The sequence below is a fragment of the Lepus europaeus genome, chromosome 17, assembly GCF_033115175.1.
Source record: "Lepus europaeus isolate LE1 chromosome 17, mLepTim1.pri, whole genome shotgun sequence".
NCBI lineage: Eukaryota > Metazoa > Chordata > Mammalia > Lagomorpha > Leporidae > Lepus > Lepus europaeus.
Genome location: NC_084843.1, coordinates 76,533,725 through 76,554,863, shown reverse-complemented (window position 1 = coordinate 76,554,863; position 21,139 = coordinate 76,533,725). Strand labels below are relative to the sequence as shown.

Below are 21,139 nucleotides of genomic sequence, written 5' to 3'. Positions count from 1 at the left end.
GCCTGCGGATCTGGCCTTGGGCAGGACGGTTACCATGTGTGCTGTGCTCTTCCTGGTTTCTTCTACTTAAGGTCTTCTGGGCAATCTGACATGTGGGTTGCTAGTTTCCATTCAATCTGGAAATACTTTGGTCATTCTTTCTTTCTTTTTTTTTTTTTTAAGATTTTATTTTATTATTTGAGAGGGAGAGTTACAGAGAGAGAGAAAGGTCCTCCGTCCGCTGGTTCACTCCCCAAATGGCCGCAACGGCCGGAGCTGCACCGATCCGAAGCCAGGAGCCAGGAGCTTCTTCTGAGTCTCCCACGTGAGTGCCGGAGCTCAAGGACTTGGGCCACCTTCTACTGCTTTCCCAGGCCACAGCAGGGAGCTGGATTGGAAGCGGAGCAGCATATGGGACGCTGGTGCCACAGGCAGAGGCTTGTCGGGGTACTCCAGTATACATACTTTAGGCCACTGGAAGATGTCCTCCAGCTCAGTGGTGCTCTGTTCATTTTATAAATTCTTTTTCTGTGCTTTATTTGGTATAGTTTTTATTACTGTCTTGACTTTCATTCATCTTTCCTGCTAGGGTCTAATCTGCCACCAATCTCATCCAGTATAACATTTCCTCTCAGGGGGCTGGCACTGTCACCCAACGAGTAAAGGTACCATCTACAATGCCACATCCCATATGGGCACCAGTTTACATCCTGGCTGCTCCACTTCTGATCCAGCTTCCTTTTAATATACTTAGGAAAGTAGTGGAAGATGGCTCAAGTACTCAAGCCCCTGTACCCAAGTGGAAGACCTGGATGAAGCTCCTGGCTTCTGGCTTCAGGCTGGCCCAGCCAAGCTGGGGTGTGAACCAGAGGGTAGAAGATTCTCTCTCTCTCTCTCTCTCTCTCTCTCTCTCTCGTTCCCTCTTCCTTTCAAATAAATAAATAATTCAAAAAATATTTTTCATCTCAGGTACTGTATGTTTTACTTCCTTAAGTGTCACTGGGGTCTTCTTGCTTTTTTAAGTAATGTTGGAGTGTGGCAATTTATCCAGCCATGGATTTAGCTGGCTAGTGCTGGCACAAACTCCGCATTTGCTCTGGCACACACTGTCCCCCTTGTCTGGCCATGAGCACAGTCAGGCAAGGTCTACGGGTATGCCTTCACTGGGGTCTTTTATAAATACCTTCTGTCTCTGACTTTGTGAATACATAAAACAGAATTACAGCCCTTACTGTAATGCTATCGTCTACAATTCTAAGATCTGTTGAAGTTCTTGGGTGGTGGTTTTGGCTGCCTAATTTTTTCCTTCCTTATGGGGAATTCTGGTGCTCACTGGATGGCAGATGTTGGGAATTGCACCTTGGTCGCAGCTGGACAGTTCTATATTCCTATAAATGTTTCTGTGTCCTAGGATACAGCTACGTGGAAACACTATGATCCTTGTGGGTCCTGCTTTTAAGACGGGACCAGAGCCATGGTTAGTCTAAGGCTAACCATTCCCTAACGCCAAGGCAAGGTCCTTCTGAGTACCAAAACCAAACCCTACGAATGACGAGGGTTTCGAGTCTCAAGCTGGTGGAAACCAGCCTTGTGTGAGCACCAAACACGACTTTCTGCAGTCACTTCAAGGGTTCTTTCTCCAGCCTTGAGCGGTTTCCGAGCAGGCCCGGGCTCATCGGTACCAGCAGGGTACCTGGTGGGAAGCATTCTCCGCGAGACTCCCCTCCCCAGTACTCTGTTCCCATGTCCTGCGGGCAGACTCCGCAGGCAGTGGGGTGGGCAGTCTTCGGGCTCACCTCATCTGCTCCCCACTCCCCTGAGCTCGGGGCCCTCTGTGCCTCATGCTCTGACTGGCAGCCGACAGCTGATTACAGTGCCACTGTCCGTCAATCTGCCTGGGCCATGCCCTGGGCCCTAATGGCAGTCTTCTCAGGCTGCTCCTCTGGGCCTGACAGGTTTCACTCCTCAGGAGTCCTCAGGAGGGCACACAGCCGACAGAGTTCTAGGGGGCCCATCACCAACGTGCACACCCTCACCTCTCCTCCTGTTTTCACCTCTGTGGACCCTAAAGTACACCACTAAGAAACATGTCATTACTCTGAGGGCGCGGGGACAGCTCTGACCGTCTGAGGGAGATCTCATAGGAAGAAGAGAGTAGGGGGCAGATACCTGGTCCAGAGTAGGGGGCAGACACCTGGTCCAGACGGAAATGACCCCAGGGGGCTGCAACCAGGTGCATAAGGGACCTCCTTGCTTACTGTGTACCTCCTCCCTCAGCCTCCCACCCCCTGTGCCGCCCCCTTCCACCTCCAAAAGCCCAAAGCCCCACCCCTCTGTTCAGCTCTACATGAGCTGCACCTGCCTAGTCCTCCACTGCGTGGAAGTACTGTACTAGGATTCTGCAGTTTCCCAAAAAGATGAAACTGAAGGTTTATTTTGATACCCAAAAAATCCTCAAAATGCAGGTTTTTTTCATACTGTACATTATGAGGACTCCTCACATATATGATTTTAAAATGTTTTGCACCAAAATTTATCTCTCAATCATTTTCCCACAAACTTCGGGAAGTATCCTCGTATGTGTGGCCTCCGTTTATTTTTTCCCATTGATCTTTTGTGAATCTACTTTGGAGACTCAAATGGGCCTTGGGGAGAAAGGGCCTTCTACTTCCTCCACAAGAGGATTCCCAAGGTGAAATCCTGCATCGTCCGTTCCTGCTAAGAACACTCTTCCAGCCTCTGGTTAGGAGGCAGCGAGAGCCACCATCTGTGGGAGCCAGCAACCCCCACCTCCTGGTGTTCAAGCCCTCTGGTCCCCTCCCCCACACAGCAAGGCTGCAGAAGTGATGGTGTCATTGCCAAGTCTATTTGAAAGACAGAGAGACAGAGACTGACAGAACAACATCCTCCATCGGTTGGTCCACTCCCCAAACACCACGATTCAGCTGTGGATGGCCTGGGCCAAAACCAGAAACCTGGAACTGGGTCCCGGTCTCCCCACATGGCTGGCAGAAGCCAGTACTGGAGCCATCCCCTGCTGCCTCCCAGGGTGCTCATTAGCAGGATGCTGGAATGGGAAGCAGGTGTCCCAAGTGGGTCCCAAGTGCCATCTTAGCCACCCACCAAATGTACACCCCTCCAACTTAGATGTTAAACAGCACTGCAGTTTCTGAGATGTCCCAGGCTTCCGGGAGGCTGGGATTCCTGCTGTGAGGACATCCAAGCAGCCCTGCCAACAGCCAGCCTGCAACTTGTCAGCCTTGGAAGCCAACCCCCATTCTGCCAGCCAAGGCCAGCTTCCAGAGAAGGGGCTCAGCTGCAGTCTGACAGGGAGCTCACGGCATCCCCTGAGCACTACACAAGACTCCGGAATCCCTGATGCCCACAAACGATGAGACAGTGGCTGTGCGTTGAAGCCACTGAGTTCCGGAGCGACTCATTAACACCAGACCCACCAGCAGTCCTCTCGGTCTTATAGCTACCGCCCACCTGGCTCCCAGAGCCAACCGCTGTGGCTGGTCCCTGAGCCTCTGGGTGGTGAAGGCACACACAGGCTGCTTCTTGGCTTTCTCCACTTCTACACATCTCAGTGGGCAAAGTCACTCATTATTCATCTACCTGCTTCACGGGCTCGAAAATGTTCTTGTTACTTTATCTCCTGTTCCCCTTGTACCAGTTGTACAAAGAAGTTAAAAACTCTAAATTGTTGTTTCAGTGACAGGAACATGACCTCAAGAACCGCTTGTCAAACGTGAAACCTTGCCAGTATCACAGGTGAAAACTAATGCATATTTCTTAATATTATGAATTTTTGTAGGTACCCTTTTAATTTTCATTCAAAAGTTACATGTATTCCTTTTATATAAATCATGTCCTTACTTTGGGAGGCCTATTTTCCCACTGAATTGCTTTTATTTTTTTCTTCTCTGATTTATAGAAGCTCTTTATATTTGAGAGATCAGCTCTTTGTTATGCGAGCTCTCAACATTCTTTCACTTAGAGTCTCTTCCGGTTGGTGGTGGCTTTTGCCACATAGTAGGGTTTTATTCTTGTATAGCTGGCACCATCAGTTTTTTTTTTTTTTTTTTAATTTTAGTGAGTCATTGTTTTTAGTGGGGAGGGGTTTATTTCGCTTCTAAGTTTTGTTAGACTCTGAAAGGTCTTCTAAACCCTAAGATTATTTTTTAAAATATTCTGCCATTTTTTTTTCTCCCAGTACTTTAACTGTTTTTTGTTTCATATATACAGTTCTGATCTGGCTAAAATCTATTTCAGTGTAGGCAACTGATCCAGCTTCAGTTTTTCCACAGAGCTGCCTACTCTCAAATCCATTTACTGAATAATCCATCTTTTCCTCTGTGATCCAAAATGTCACCTCTATAATATGCTAAATTTCTGCATGTGCTCTGGACTACTTACGGGTTTCCTAACCTTGTCACACTGACAGCTCTGCACTCTGCTAACATGGCCATGCCTTATCAAGATAACTACTGGTAGGGGCTGTCGTGAATTTTTCTTTGTGCAGCTGTCTTCTGAAATCACAGCCAAGTGCAGAAAATTCTGAACCCAAATTAATAAAGAATAAGAATATGGTTGATTTCTTGGAACAGGCTGTACAAATTGAGCTATTTTTTATAAGTGAGAAAGTTCACTGGTCTGTGAGTAAGAAAACTCTAAGTGTCCATGAACTACAAGAAGTACAAACTTGCATCCACTTAGTTGGCACTGAAGTCCTCTTTTCCCTGTGATGAAAATTTAATCTGCTTAGATTCAAGGACCTGCCCAGACAGCACAAGTTCATGGCTTCAGAGCTGCACGCTGTAGTCAGCGGTTTCTGCCCACTGCCTTTAAAAACTACTGTCCTAGCCAGTACTTAACAATATATTGTGCATCAAAGGAAAAGCATTCTTACTTGTAACAAAAGCAGCTGGAGAAGATGATCATAGCAACGATGCAGACAGCCATGGACACAAGCACAACCAGCCACCGGACGCTGCCATCGAAGAAAGGACCTGACAACGGAAGGAAACACGTTACCTTCCTATCCTGTCTTGCTAGAGAGGAGAAGGAACTTGTGCGTCAACTCCAGGCAGTGTGCAGCCAGTTCTGGGTTAACCTACCTACAACAGCAGGGGGCAGTGTCGGCTGCAAATACTGGTTACACAGGTGGGTGCGGCAGCACTCTATGGTCCGGCGCAGCTGGGCTTTAGGTGAATCCTAGGGGAAGCGTAATGGCAAATCAGAAATGGCTTGTTAGATGTATAATGAGTTTTTCAGTTTCATAAAAATACAATTTCTAATTCAATGAGTGAAAAAATACCTGCCTATTTTATGCATTTTATTAAAATTTGTGCTAACAGTAAAAACTGTAAAATGGTTTTATTTTCATCTATTTGAAAGACAGAGGAATATGGATATACATATACATATACATATATATATATATATAGAGAGAGAGAGAGACAAACATATATCTCCCATCTGATATATACATATGTGTATGTCCATATATGTCCATATGTGTGTATATATACACATGTGTGTATGTATGCTGCCTTCACTTTAAAAATTTTGCAGAAATCTTCATTTTCTGTTAGGAGAAAATGTATGTATGTATATATATCCCATCCACTGGTTCTCTCCCCAAATGCCCCAACAGCCAGGGCTGGGTCAAGCTGAATTCAGCAGTCCAGATGCACATGGGCCCAAGTGGCACGGAGCCAAGCACTTCAGTCATCATGCACTGCCCCCAGGATGCAGCAGCATGAAGCTGGATCAGAAGCAGAGGTGTCAGGACTTGAACTGGCACTCAGACATGAGATGCAAACATCCCAAGCAGTGGCTTAATCCATGAGCCACAATACCCACCCTAAATTGGTTTTTCTTAAGAACATCTATTATGTGGATGGTTAAGCTGGAATAAGTGTTTCCCCTTGCTCATAAACTTTGGCATATCTTACTCTGTTGTAACTCAGAGTTTATTTTTTCTTTTTAGTAAAAACGTATTTACTCTAAAATCATGAGATCTTTTCCTTAAAAACACAGGAGAAATTAAAATTGATCACAATCAACCCAGCAGGGTAAGTATGATTTCACAGGGTACTGACGCTGGGATGAGACTTGGGATCAGAGGAAAAAGCAGAGGGTGTCCTGGTGCAAAGACACTGGTCCAGGGAGGTGATCCAGCAAGCAGAGGGCGCTGCAGTCTCCACAAAGAACAGCTACGCTCCCACCAACCAACCGCAGTAGAGAAACAACACTGCTGAGAGCCAGGGACCCCAGCCAGACCCATGATGTGCCAGTCAGAAGACCGGCAGAGACAGACTGGAGTCACAGGCACAGTCTAGTGTAGCACGTTTGTGATCCACAACACAGGATCTGACATGTTGAATACTAAGATTTCAGCACTGCCTGGAAGAACTACCATCCTGGACCAAAATACTGAGAGAAAGGTACTGTTTGTCATTGCAAAAGTAGCAAGAAGATAAGCAGAATTATCCATGCTATCCTAACATATCAGATTGTCAGAAGACATAAAGCCATGACCTGCAGTGCCAGCATCCCATATGAGTGCCAATTCGAGTCCCGGCTGCTCCACTTCTGATCCAGCTCTCTGCTATGGCCTGGGAAAGCAGTAGAAGATGGCCCAAGTCCTTGGGCCCCTGCACCCATGTGGGAGACCCGGAGGAAGGTCCTGGCTCCTGGCTTCAGTTAGGCCCAGCTCCGGCTGTTGCAGCCATTTGGGGAGTGAACCAGCAGATAGAAGATTGATCTCTCTCTCTCTCTGCCCCTGCCTCTGCCTCTCTGTAACTCTGCCTTTCAAATAAATAAAAATAAGTCTTAAAAAAGAAAAGATTGTCAGAAGACTAAGAATAATCAGGTATTACTTTAAAAAAGTGAACATGAGGCCCACGACTCAAGATTCTATCTGGGAACATGGTTAAGAGAATTTAGAAATTTCCAAATATAAGGAATTCTATATTTTAAATGAATTTTTTGTTTTAAATTTTTTACTTTAAAGTGATTGTGATGAGAAAGAATTATATTAAGGATTCTGACATAATTTCAGATCCAGAGGAAACTCACAGGAAGAGCACATAACTAAAGGTGAGGAAAAGAAGCACCAAACATCCAGCAACACCCAGGGAGGCTGGCGTGAGTGGAGTCCTGCAGAAGACAGAGGGCAAAGAAAACTCCAGAAACAGCTTCTTTGGCAGTGCTGGGGGAGAGAGCACCAAGCAACGGGCGTAAGGCTGGCGGCAGAGAGGGAGTGGGGGACAGAACCGTTCCCCACCAACATGATGACAGGCATGAAGATGGTAGACTATAAGCTCTAAGTGGGGCTGGGACCCCATGTGCATGAAGAGAGCTGATGGTGCTCTGGGTTCCACGTGAGTCCCTCTCTCCTAACCCAGCTGCATCACAGCCCAGGAAGATCAGAGACAGGTGTGACCTCAGGACTCTGGGAAGCAGAGTACTCTTCAAGGGAAGAAGGCAGACTTTGCCAAGGGACTGAAGGCAGTCTACTACTATGCAAAAAGCGAGGGCTCTGGAATCGGTTTAAACCCCAGCTGAGCAACCATCTTTCCTCTCTCCGCCTTTGCTCTGCTGAAAAACACAGGACAAAGAAATGATCTGCCTTAGAGTAATGGGGAAGATGAGGAAGATGCACCGAATGTCCAGCATAGTGAACGCAAGTAACAAACATTCAGTTACTGCTTCTGCTGAGCTTGACGAGGAGCTTCCAGACTAAGCCAAAAACAGCTGGGGACCCCCACAGGCCCAGTAAGGTCTCCCCAAGGACAAGTGCCACCAGCCTCAGCTCACCTCTCAGGGGAGTGGGCAAAGCCAAGCCTGCCTCAGTCACAGAGTGGCATGACCCAATCTCTCCCTTTCCTGCACTGCCCACTGCCATCTTCTACCCAAGTCAGCTTTTATTTCCAGACTTATGTGGAAAACAAAAATTCTCATGGCGGGGAAAAATTCACTTGGCATGTATGAAGTAGGAAAGGCTGACCTTATTTCAAGAGCTTGGGTGGGAGTCAGTATAGGAGGCTGGAACGAAACCAAATTACAAGGAGTGGCAGTGAGGCCTCTGAGCAATAACCCATCCCACGGGAAGAGACCGAGGAAGCTGGGCTGGTGGGAACACACGGCGTGAGGACAGCCATCTGCGCCCCTCCGATCCACGCCGGCAGGACAGGGGAGCACGGGGGCGCTTAGGGCAAGAGCCAGAGCCGTTCTCCTCAGGCTGGGGGCTCCTGAGCAGGAGGGACGCTTACCAACATATGGAGACAGTGAGCCAAGTGCCTGTGCAACCTCTGTAAAACAATGTGTCCCTCACATACTTGTGGGCCAACACAAAAATTTTCCACCACAATTTTATTTTTAAATTGTTTTCACTTATTTTATTTGAGAGGCAGAGATAGAGCTCCCGTCCACCAGCTCACTCCCCACATGCCCTCAATGACCCCCACCCGACTCCTGCTCCTGCTCAGTCAGGAGTGGGTGACAGCGCAGGTACTCGGGTTCTGCCACTCACGGGCGAGACTAAGGCTGTTTCCAGCTCCTGGCTTTGGCCTGACCCAGCTCTGGTTGCTGCAGACATTAGAGGAAGAGAACCAGCAGATCTCTGTTTCTCTGCCTTTCAAACAAGATGAAAATAAAGAACAAAAACAGACATTCCTGGCATCCACACTTAGTTATATGTGTTCACGCCAGCACCACCACTACTGGAGGGGGAGACACTTGGCTCATCAGCTTGAGTGAGACACAGGGTCTGGGCTGACAGCAGATCATGGAGGTAAGAACACCAGTGACTGCCCGGTTTCCACCCTGAGACTGACAGTGCTTACAGAAAGGGAAACAGGTCACCAACTGCCTGCCTGCCAACTGTCAGGCCCTCTCAATGGAGCATGTGGTGGCTTAGGAAGCAGCTGGGCCATGGGGAACTGAGCGTGGAGCTGAGAGGACGCGGGAGGAGAACGGGATGAGAAAAGCCTCCTGCATGTAGAAAGGGTTGCCTCCTTGAAAAAAGGTCAGCTTTCTCCTCCATGGCCTCCCGAGTCACCTGTCGAGTGGGGATGTAAGCACGGCAGAGGGGCAGAAACAGACCCTCTAAGGGCTCTCCCAGTCCTGGGAGTTTCTAACACAGCAGACGTAACCTGTCTACAAATAGCTGCTTCTGGAACTGCTCTGAAAAGCATTTGAGGGCTCTTCTGGGGCAAAACTACTACACAGAATTTTGAAGAGACTGGATTTGTAACCAAGAGCTGTCAGGGTGGTAATAAACTTTATTACCATTCCATTGCCCCAGCTCTGAAAGTAAATCCATGATACCTCCTTACAAGGACTTAACATTTCTTTCTTTCTTTTTTGGATTTTATTTATTCATTTGAAAGGCAGAGAGAGTTCCTACCCATGGGTTCACTCCCCAAATGCCTGCCACAGCCAGAGCTGGCCTGGGGCCAAAGTTGGGAGCCAAGAACTCAATCCAGGTCTCCCAGATTGGGCGAGGACCCAACTGTTTGAGCCATCACCACTGTCTCCCAAGTCCACACTGCAAGGAAGCTAAAGGCAAGAGCTGGTGCCAGAGATCTAACCTTGCTACTCTGGTGTGGGATGCAGGCATTCTAACCTCTAGGTCAAAGGCCTACTCCCAGGCCAGCATCGTGGTGCAGCAGGTTGCACTGCCACTTGCAAAGCTGGCAACCCAAGTAAGAGTGCAGGTTTGAGTCCCACCTGCTCCTCTTCCAATCCAGCTCTCTGCTAATGGACCTGGGAAGACAGCAGAAGATGGCCCAGACACTTGGGCCCCTGCCACTCACATGGGAGACCTGGATTGCAGCTCAGGGTCCTAGCTTTGGCCTGGCCCACCCTTGGTTATTGTAATCATATAGGGAGTGAACCAGTGGATGGAAGATCTCTTTCTCTCTCTCTCTCTCTCCCTCCCTCCCTCTCTCTCCCTTTCTCTCTCTCTCCCATTCTCTCCCTCTCCCTCCCCCCCCCCCCTCTGCCTGGGTCACTCTACCTTTCAAATAAATTTAAAAAAATAAATCTTAAAAAAAAAAAAAGCTTGCTCCCAGGAGTTAACATTTCTAAATCGTCTCAGGATGAAACAAAGGTTACTGCTTATCATCTTAAAGCCTTTTCAGCAAGTTTTATAATCTATAAACAAAAGTGGCAATATCTGTTTTTGCAATCATGACAAACTACGATGGTTTTAAACCTTCCTGAAAGTAAAATAATCTGGCACTTCAATGACCACAGTCATACTAGTTGATGAAGAGTGAGATTCCTGCCGTCGTTTGCTCACAGAACTCCTGGTGGTGTGCAGAGCAGATGCACCTCTATGCTTTTCCTGGGTCCCTCCCTCCTTTATCTCATGGGTCCCAAACTAGATCTTACCTTGCACTGAAAGTCAGACCCTTCATATTTCATACACCCTGATGCCAGTGTGGTTTCTCCCTGGTCATCTTCTTCTATGATGGCAAAGCAATGTCCATTAGTTCTGAAAGGGAACACCCATCATTAGCTTCCCATGAAATGTCAATGTGAATGTGAACAGGCACTGACAGCCTCTGGAGTTTGTTTTCTGACTTAGAACTCCACTCACACAAGACATATGCCAAAGCGAAGCAGGCTGTGAACACATGAGAGCGGTGATCCCTGAACTGAGGCGGGAAGGGCCAGTGAGAACCCTATGTCTGGGGGAAAAGGACTTCCATCAGCCAACAGACAGACAGCTCCTTGCTAACATGCTCATGTGATTCCAGAAAGTGTACCTGTAAAGTTTAACAAAGTAAATAGCCCTAATGTTTCAAAAAGATGAGTAGGATAATTTTTAAATCCACTTATCCATAACATTTTCAGGATTCACATATTATACATGAGAGTAGATAAAAATACATTTTGCTCTGAGACCTGCAAACAGACTTAATCTTGAAGAAAAGTCTGTTTGGAAAGAACAGAATGATGGAGATCCTGATAGGTACTTTTTTTTTTTTTTTTTTTTTTTAAACTGAATGTCATAGAAAACAGGGAGAACTTTTGAGGCTGCTGAATTTTCAAGAAACTTAAATAAACACATTTATAGTACCCTGGTTTTCCCGCAATATATCCATCTAGTCTTTAATGAGTAGGGAAGAAACTTCTTTTTTTTTTTTTTTTTAAGTTTTCTGTTACTATTTCATTATTCATATCAGTAGTCTGCTGCCTCCACTTAAAAGAATTTTGCAGAAATCTTCATTTTCTGTTAGGAGAAAATATGAGGTTAAAATTCTGGTAAAACTGATGGTTGAGTTTTATTTGGAGGCAGTGAGGGGAACCAGGCCATTAACAAATAGGCCATCTTATCAGGCAAGCACTATATGAATGTATGAGTAATGAATATACAATTAGGTAGGAAGGAAAATTAAAATAGCTAAACAAGTCAGATTTGGATTGGGGGATCCACATACAAAAACATAACACAGGGGTGCACATTTGGCTGCAAGGGACGCCCACACTCAACTGCAGTGGCTGGGTTCAAACCCCAGTTCTGCTCCTGATTCTGATTCCAGCTTCCTGCTAATGTGCAGCCTGCGAGGCAGTGCATGACAGCTCCAGCCTGTACGTCCCTGCTGGACTGTGTTCCATGCTTCCAGCTTTGGCCTTGCCCAATCTCAGCTACTACAATAATTTGGGGAATGAACCAGGGGATGGGCAATGTCTGTCTTACTGCCTTTCAAATAAATAACAAAAATTCTAGCAGGAAGCTAGAACTGGAAGTGGAGCAGGAACTTGAACTCAGGCTCCATGATATGAAATGTGGGCACCCAAAGTGGCATCTTAATTACTGTGCCCAATGCCTGGCCCACAATAGTATTCTTCTTTATCTAGGAACCATCCACCACTTAAAGGAATAATGTTCCTATATGCAAAGTAAGAAACTTTTTGGCTCTTTGGAATACAGTTTTAGCAATTCTTCCAATAGCACCAAACACCGCTCTATTCATCCAACTCTAAGAAGGACTGCACAGAATACTCACATGCATGTGTTATTGACAGCGTCATCAGGGCAGTGTCCTGAGCAATAGCACTTCAAAAAAGGCAACGTGTCCTCTGGCGCTAAGGTGGCTCCATTTTCTGACTTCTTCTGGTCGGACTCTGATTTCACCCCAGTGCCATGGAGCATACTGTCCAGATTCTGTCCTGTATTCAAATAAGGAGTCTGTAAATAAGTGATTTCTAGAAAGCTGATTAACAGTTTTTCAATGAGGAATAGTTTCTAAACACAGTAATTGCAGCAGATGTGTTTAATCTGAAAAACTTTATTCATATAATTAGCACACATTAATAACCTACGAAGAACAGAATTACTGTCCCAAATATTGCAGGCCACATGGAGGTGGCTCGGTCACTATCCCTTGTGCTAGCGAAAGGCAGACCAGAATGCACAGGCTTGAACCTGGTCTTAACCTGTAAGAAAGGTGCAAGATGGGAGCCTGCAGGGACGGCCGAGATGGTTTCCACCGTAAACACTCACAAATCGTGCTTCTTCTCTTTAACTCCTTGGTTCAAAACTGTGACCGGCTTTCTGCAAACGTCCTTGATTTGCACCTCTCTGGGGAAAGGAGCCACTAAGCATCTTGCTGTGGACGTTAATTGCTTAAGTCAGGGAACTCTGAGAGCATGGGACCCAGTGTGCTTATCGGGAGCCCTTTATCTCAAGGTCACTGGTTAGAATCCAGACCATGCTGCCAGGAACTGAAGGTTACCGGAGGGCAGTACTTAGCTTATGGAAACAGAACAGGGTTCTTGCATTAGAGTACAGTGGCCTCAAATGACAGATCCTGTCAGATGCAGGAGTGAACCTTTCAGGCTGGAAGCAGAACAGAACTGAAACTGCTGTAGGAATTCTTTCCTCCCTCTCAGCTGAAACCGCCTAGGCCATTCCAGGTGGGCTGCTCTCAAGGGAATAAAGGGGCCCATCCAGACCCTACATGTGTATGTCTTTCATTATAAATGTTAACTAAGTGATTCAAGACACGCTGTGGGCATGGCTTTAAATTCAGCTATACTGATGAGATGAACTCTTGGAAAGAGAAAAAAAATCACACACATGCACACAGTGAGACAGGCATGCCTGGGCTCCCACGCCTGTCAGCCTGATGATCTCTCTTTACTGACACCGAATATTCGGCAAGGAAATTCACTTCTGAGTGAGTATAACAGAAATAAACAGGAGCCCAGAAAATATCTTTAAAAGAGAAAGTGGGAGGCCTCTGTATGATGCATGAGCGAGTATGGTATCCAATCCCTCACCACCACTGCCTTTTCTGAAATAAACACTGCAACGTGAGGGCAAAGCTGCTGTGAACCCTCCAAACTGCTACCCAACTTCCAGACCTCACTTGCTGCAAGAACTTCAACTGTACAGATGGAAGGAAGGGTGAGGGGCACAGGACAGGAAGCAATCCACTGGGTGGGAGTGAAGAGAACTGGGTTCTGGGGGATCCACGCCACTCCTCCAGGCCTCACACCCTCAGTAAGGCCAGGGAACAGGGACAGCTGGGGACTGAATCAGCTCCAGAATCCTATTACAAAGGGGCTGGTGCTGTGGCATGGTGAGCTAAGCTGCTGCCTGCGACACTGGCATTCCATTACTAGAGCACTAGTTCAAGCTCCAGCTGCTCTACTTCCTACCCAGCTCCCTGCTAATGGGCCTGGGAAAGCAGCAGCAGATGGAGTAGCATAAAATGGAGTATCTTAACTCTCATTTCTGCTTCTTCATGACATAGAACACCTCTACAATGAGATGGTTTCCCTCATCTACTACTTGAGTATGTGGCACAATACGATTGAGAAAGAGGAGTTAACGCTTGATTTCCCCTCTACCAGCCGTCAGTCACTGATCTGGTTAGCCACCTTCAACAGTAACTGGTTTTTCCTTCTTTCAGTGTCACTACACCCCATAAACTTCAGCATACTTGATCTCTTAATCCACTGCAGTCAGGATCCTTGCTAATGTTCAGATGGTACCAGCTCTGCCTCTTCAATCTGGTCCCCATATCCTTCAAGCTTTCCCTGGATTTCTGGCCAAGATATTTCAGGTCACCTTGCACTTTCCTTGCCAGACTTAAAATCAGCAATTTCTCCAAGGAGTCCTAGGCCATAATCTGGGTGATAACAGGTGCCTGCTGCTGCTGGATATTGTTCAGTATAAAAATATATGTCTAAACAATAACTTCTTTCTTGCTCTATTTTAATTCATTACACAAAAATGTTATTAAGTAATAATTACAGAGTACTAGCCAGCTTTAAGCCCTGAATGACTACAACAACAAACAAAATGAAGTTCCTTATCAATTACAGCTTTAAGTCTTAGAAGGAGAAAGTCAATAAAAACCAACAAATACTGCAATCTGGTATTTTTTAATGTTTACTTAGAGATAAGTGCTATGAAATCAAATCAAGCAGGGTCATCTTCTAACCTACCACTAGAGTGCCTTGGAGCACAGGACAGCAAACTAAGGGCCAGGGGAGCAGGCAAGCAAAGAAAGGGGGCTAGAGACCCAGAATCCTCAGAGTACTACATCCAGACAAGAAGCTCAGCTGTGCTTAACAGGTCTCAGATCAGAAGCAAATGGAACATCAGCCTACTAAAAAAAAAAAAAAAAAAAAAAAAAAAAAAAGTAAGCATTTATTTATTTGAAAGGCAGAATTAGAGACAGAGATCTTTCATCCACTGGTTCACTCCCCAAATGCCCACAGTGGCCGAAGTTGGGCCAGTCCAAAGCCAGGAGCCAGGGTCTCCCACGTGGATGTCAGTGGCCCAAGCACTTGGGCCATCCTCTGTTGCTTTCCCAGACACATTAGCAGGAAGCTAGAGTAGAAGCGGAGCAGCCAGCATCCAAACCAGTGACTTTACTCACTACACCAGAGGGCCTGCCATAGCCTACTGTCAAAGATACACCTGAACCTCCACACTAATAGCCACTAAAGCTGCCCAGACTCCAGAGAGTACACCCTCCACTAAGCCCATCTCAGACAGAGGCTACCGGCAGAAACACTAGCCAGCCGCACCAGTCAAGAGAAATCCTCCCAGGTAGGCTGGCCACCCTTCACTGCCAGGCTTCCATGCGCAGCAGCAAGTGCTGAGGGTGCTACCAACTCTCCTTCCTCCTTTCTCTGAACCACACCGCTGAACCCCAAAGTGGCACATCCAGACGTGCAGGAGAGGGCGGCACACCACATGTCCTGGAGGAGCAGCTGAGGGCACTGAGTGGACAGAGCCCTGGGGTCACAGGTCCCTCTGAAAACACCCATCAACAGGAGCACTTCTGGGGCACAGGTGTGGGGAGGGTTGTGGATGATGTGAGGCAGACGTGCACCCTGCAACAGACATTCTCCCTCCCCTGGCCAGCAGCACACATGTAACGTGTGCACACACACTCACACACTCTTAAAGCGTTTGCCCGTACTCCACCAGATTCAGGCACAGCGCAGCCTACCCTGGACTGAGGTAACTCTTGTTCTAATCCAACCAGTTGAGTTCCATTCCCCTTGCCAGTGATTTGTTTTCACAAGAATGTATATCAAGTTTTGACCACTAAGATTAGAATGAAGTCTATTGGAGGAAGGAGGGGAGTGCCGGGGGAAAGATTTCTTTATCAATTACAAAGAGCCAGGAAGAGATATATCCAGCCCCCTTCTTTACTGGATGTTATCACTGAGTTGCCACATGTGTATGTGGCATCTGGCTCTCAGCAACCACACTGTGGCTGTGAGGTGAGTTAACCCAGAGCTAAACTGACATGTGGAAGATGGCACATCTGACACAGAAAGAACTAGTTAGTGCCTGTACCTTTAGACTCCTGGTGGTGTGGTATTACGTTTTCCTTACAGTTTAAGCCCTTTTGAATATTTATCTATTTTTATTTATTTGTTTATTTTTGCTACTTGTAGCTGAGAACATGCTAACTGGCAGACGAGATAAAACACCACTGCAGGCCTGGACAGTTGCCCCGCTGATGTCTACTGCCCCTTCCCCAGCTAACCAAGTTCTGGTTTTGTTTAGGGCACACAGTGTGCTCAGTCCTCGGCCACGGACGTAGATTCATCTAAGGCAATGCTGAGAAGCTGCTTGCTTGTAGCTCTTGCAAGTAGGCTCATTTTAGCCAGCAAGCCTTGGGCTAAGGTCTGCGGTGACGGGGTTCTGTGGACACTTCTGCTTTCCTGAGGTGAGGGGTCCAGCTGAGGCTGCTGCCCACCCCTCCCTCATTTCCCCTGTTTCAGACGAAGGGCAGTTGTTCTGTAGCCACGAGGGACGGTCCGAGAGAATGACAGTCGGTGACCTCAAGACTGCACCATTACTAAGCACTTGCCAATACCTACAACCTACGTTAAAAATAAACCCCTATTTAGGTCACTGTGAGTTGGGTCAGTTACTCAAAGCTAAAATCAAAGTTTAGGGGAGAAAAAGAGGACTAAATGCCTAGTAGAAGCTAATATCAGATGACTTTTGGGGCCAGCGTTGTGGCACAGCTTAAGTCTGCCACCTGTGACAGCAGCATTCCATGTGGGCACGGGTTCAAGTCCTGGCTGTTCCACTTCTGACCCAGCTCCCTGCTGATGGCCTGAGAAAAGCAGCAGAATGTTTGGCCACTTGCCACCCACTCGAGAGACCTGGATAAAGCTCCTGGCTCCTGGCTCCACGTGGCCCAGTCTCAACCATTTTGACCATCTCGGGAGTGAACCTGCCGACGGAAAATCTCTTTGTCTCTCCCTCTTTCTGTAACTCTGGCTTTCAAAATAAAATAAATAAATCTTAAAGATATATATCAGATGACTCGATTTTTTAGTGAAATGTGAGTGACTTTATCTCAATGTAAGGCAATTAAACCCACATCAGAACATTTGATGCTCAAAAAATTCCTGTTCATATCGAGGAGAAGTGTTACTATTTCTTCCAAGTTACAAAGAAATTTAGTTTCCTAAGACACAATTCAGGCTAAACCTAGAGCTATAGTTATACCTGATACCATTCTGTGATTTTGGGTATTTCTGAAAAATAATACCTTTACTACATTGGTATTAGTTTTCTTTAAGAGTAAATACTTTTTGTGTTATCATTTGAGACAACTATCAAAATAATCTTGTTTGGGTTTTTTTTGTTTTTTTGTTTTTTGTTTCTTTTAAAAGATTTGTTTATTTTTTGAAAGGCAGATTTACAGAGAAGGAGAGAGGGAGGGAGGCAGAAAGAGATTGATTGATTGATTGGTTGATTGATTCCATCTGCTGGTTCACTCCTCAAATGGCCACAAGGGTCAGGGCTGGGCCAGGCTGAAGCCAGGAGCTTCTTCCAGGTCTCCCACGTGGGTGCAGAAGCCCAAGCACTTGGACCAGCTTCTGCTGCTTTCCTAGGTGCATTAGTAGGGAGCTGAATGAGAGGTGGAGCTGCTGGAACTCAACCAGAGCCCATGTGGGATGCTGGCACTGCAGGTCGGGGCTTTACCATGCGGGCCCCTCCATGGACTACTTGGAATTACTTTTGTAGAACAATCTGAGCTAGTATAGGGGATACTACCTATATCAGCCTAAAAAGATATTAAAATTTGTTTACACCAAACAGATTACCTGAAAGTTAGAGGCAAATATAAATATTACTATTCATTTTACCTCCTCATCTTCAAGTCTATGACTGCTTCAGTTGATGGTGATCAATAAAGCATGTCACCAGTGTCAAAATAAAAATGCTGTGTTAAACAATTTGGTGTTTCACAAGTAAGAGTGGCTTTTGCAAGAAGTTTCTGTATTCTAAGCATGGTAATAATGAGGATATTTTTATATCTGAGGCAAAGTACAAACAGGCTACAAATTCAATGGAAATGCCAAAAGTTTTATGCTGTAAATGTTTCTTTTTGTGGGTAGATATTAATCTATATTACTGTGAACAAAACATTATGAAAGAGCAACTTACGAAGTAGAAAAATTAAAGGTATGAATATTTTCAATATATTCTATCTGAAATCCTCTTGCAAAACAGTACTATCTTTTCAGTTTAAAACATCACCCTAATTAAGTCATCCAGGAAAAGTCTCACGTGCAAATACAGTTCATCTGACCCTCAGAGTCCTCACAATAACTTCCTGCTTGGGAGCTGCAAGCTATGAACACACAGGGTGATATCACAGGAGTGGTCATAAATCAGTACTCAGCAGTACCAGTGCCACGTACATGCTATTGCAGTTAAGCCTCACAAGGCCGTAGGATGGTGTGTTGAGACAATATCTCTGCCATGGACGTGCAAATAGGCTCTGAGAGGCTGAGATTTTAAAAGCACTTGAAAATGTTTATATTGCAGCCAAGTTCAAAAATTATTTGACCTGTATCTGTTCTGTGGCTCTTTATTTAAAAAGTTGTGCTGGTGACAAGGAGAAGGAAACATTAGTTACTTTGATTTAATTACAAAACATAAGCATTTATTGACATATCACACTGTGCTCATAAATATGTACAGTTATTAGGTATTAATAAAACTTCTTTTTAAATGTTTAAGGAGATGGAAATGCTAGCTAACCTGATTTGATTATCACCCACTGAATACATACACTGAATGTTCATACTGTCCCCCATAAACATGAAGAAGTAAAATAACAGTAATAATTTTTTTCAAAATCTGTGCTGAAATGCTGGGCCTAACTGTTAAAAAGGCGACACGAGTTGAAAGAATAGATATTGGGGCCCGCACTGTGGCACAGTGGGTCAAGCCACGAGTATCTGTAATGCCAGCATGCCTAATGGGCACCAGTCCCATTCCCTGCTGCTTGGCCATCCAGCTCCCTGCTATGGCCTGAGAAAGCAGCACATCACGGCCCAGTGCTCGGGTCCCCGCAACCACATGGGAGACCTAGATGAAGCTCCTGGCTCCTGGCTTCAGCCTGGCCCAGCCCCAACCACAGCAGCCTTCGGGGAAGTGAATCAGCAGGTGGAAGATCTCTCTCTCTAACTCAGCCTTTCAAATAAATCAATAAACCTTTACAAAGAAAAAAAGAACAAACAGATGTAAGAATGAATGCCTACATAAATCATTACATGAACACCACTGACCGTGAACACGAGAAATGATGAACAGATAGGCTCCCAGTAACCTGATGTACACACAGAGCTGAGTCATTGTTCAATGTCGGCGTCCCCTGTGCTCTGTCACCGTTAATAGCTGAGCTCAGCGAAGTGTTCTCAGGACAGGCAGCAATCACTTGACAGTAACTCCAACTCCCACTGCTTTCTCCTGAAAGACAACAGCGAAAAGGCAATGAGCACAACTGAATTTTGGAAAGTTTTCCAAAACTGAGAGGAAAACGAATGTCCAAACACACCTTTAAGCAGTGAAATGCATTTTTAAAGATTAAAGCTCTTCTTGTTAAAATACAAAGCCTAAATAACCCCATAATAGATTGTAACCTCTCCTGACCTCAGATCCCCATATGGAAAGCAAGAGGAATACAGTACATAGTTGCCCTTCCTGGCAGCTCAGAAGGAAGCTGTTTTACTTTCAAGAAAATTCCTTAAAATGGTAAGAATCAAATAGGAAAAGTCAAGTTTAAAATATAAGCTATTCATTAACATTCTTTCAAACCCTAGATGATGTAATAAAAACATCTGGCATCTTTCTAATAATTTATTCTGCAGATAGAAAAGAACATTTACAAAGAAAATCACACGTATTCAAATTAGCAATGAGTTTCATCATTAAAGCAAAACCAAACAGAAATACATCTGAAATTATTTTCAAAAACTAAAATTAAAAAATTGTATGCTTAGAAGGAAAAAATATTTTCCTAAAATATTGCAAATCTAACTTAATTAGGATGTAACTGGGCTTTTAATATGGATGACATTAAACATAACCTCCCTGATATAAGATCTGGTTATTGTTAACACAGTGAACTCTTAAAGGCCTCAAAGTAAAATAGTTTAATAGGTAACAAGAGAAAAAGGCTAGTATGTATCAAGATGAATATAATGCTACTTTTCTCCTATTCTATTGGTTCTAGTAGCTCCATTTTATTGACCTAAGCCTGAATTATTCCTGAATGAAAATGGTTTTGCTTGTTTTTGATACAGCTACCGTTCATGTGACTTACACGCTAAATAACCTGAGCTTTCCCAGTACTTCAGAATTTTTCAGAATAATTAGCTCTCCAAAGGCATTTACAGGATTGAGACAAATAAGGCTTCCAGTAAGGTGTTTTATATGGACATCGTATTTATGGTTTAGCTCTAAAATCCGCACAATTCTTAGTTCTTTACTACAAAATTAAATTGCTTCCCATCATACCATGACAACAGCCGAAGATGTTAAAATCCAAAAGAACTGCAGAAGGAGGTTTGCAGTATGACTTCACAGCATTCCCTCTGGAAGCTTTACTTCCCGAAACTATTCAATTGTGATTTTATGGGTATTTGTTCCAGGTTTCAGATGCACAAGAAATTTCTAGTATATTTCCTTCCAGCTTTGATGTTTCTCGTTTCTACCTGCCCACCATGTATCTCTACCCACTTGTCTAAATCCTTCCTGCTCCCCAGTGCTGCTCCTCCTCTTGCTGTCACAGTGAAAGGTGGCACCATTTCTCCAGTTGCAGTGACTTGTTTATTCATCAGTTTATTTAAAGCCACTATGTGGCCTGTCTCATTAGAGCTACAACCTCAGCATCCTACAGAGCAATCCAAGAACTCTAAGCATTTCCCACACTCACAGTCCCTGACCCTGCAACCCTGGCACGAGTTTAAGCCCTGAATCTGCTTTAAGTAAGTAACTTAGCTTCTCTGCATGAGCGTCCTTATCTTAGAAAACAGCAACATATTTGCTCACCCCAAGTTATTTTGAGAACAAGTCTCCTCCAACTGTATGCCAGTACCATTACAGAGGCTTTGCTAACATCAACTTACTGAATCATGACAGCCACCTTAGAAGAAAGGCAGAGTTATTATTTTAATTTTACAAATGAGAAAAGAGGCAACGACTTAAGGTCACACTGCTGGTGAGTGACAAGGAGGTCTGAGTCCAAACTCCAAGTACAGACTGCCACCCTGCACTACTTGCTGCCCCCCCACCCCCCACCCCGTGTGCCTTATACAGCATACACATCATGAAGCACGAGCAGAGCCTGGTACA

The 21,139-nt window shown here is 45.3% G+C and overlaps 1 protein-coding gene and 1 non-coding gene across 2 annotated transcripts in view; both read right to left on the bottom strand.

Annotated features, from left to right (window-relative positions):
- Nucleotides 1-21,139, bottom strand: part of BMPR1A (bone morphogenetic protein receptor type 1A) — a 132,796-nt gene that overhangs the window by 13,973 nt on the left and 97,684 nt on the right. The window contains exons 3-7 of the mRNA XM_062213869.1: nucleotides 19,072-19,252; nucleotides 12,009-12,171; nucleotides 10,387-10,489; nucleotides 5,100-5,196; nucleotides 4,892-4,991 (exon numbers count right to left, since the gene is read on the bottom strand). Of these exons, the coding sequence (XP_062069853.1) occupies nucleotides 4,892-4,991; nucleotides 5,100-5,196; nucleotides 10,387-10,489; nucleotides 12,009-12,171; nucleotides 19,072-19,138 (530 nt within the window). The 5' untranslated portion in view covers nucleotides 19,139-19,252. The remainder of the gene's footprint in view (nucleotides 1-4,891; nucleotides 4,992-5,099; nucleotides 5,197-10,386; nucleotides 10,490-12,008; nucleotides 12,172-19,071; nucleotides 19,253-21,139) is intronic.
- Nucleotides 1,003-1,139, bottom strand: LOC133776440 (small nucleolar RNA SNORA58). Its single transcript, XR_009868386.1, has one exon. It is a non-coding gene; the product is annotated as a small nucleolar RNA SNORA58 (small nucleolar RNA).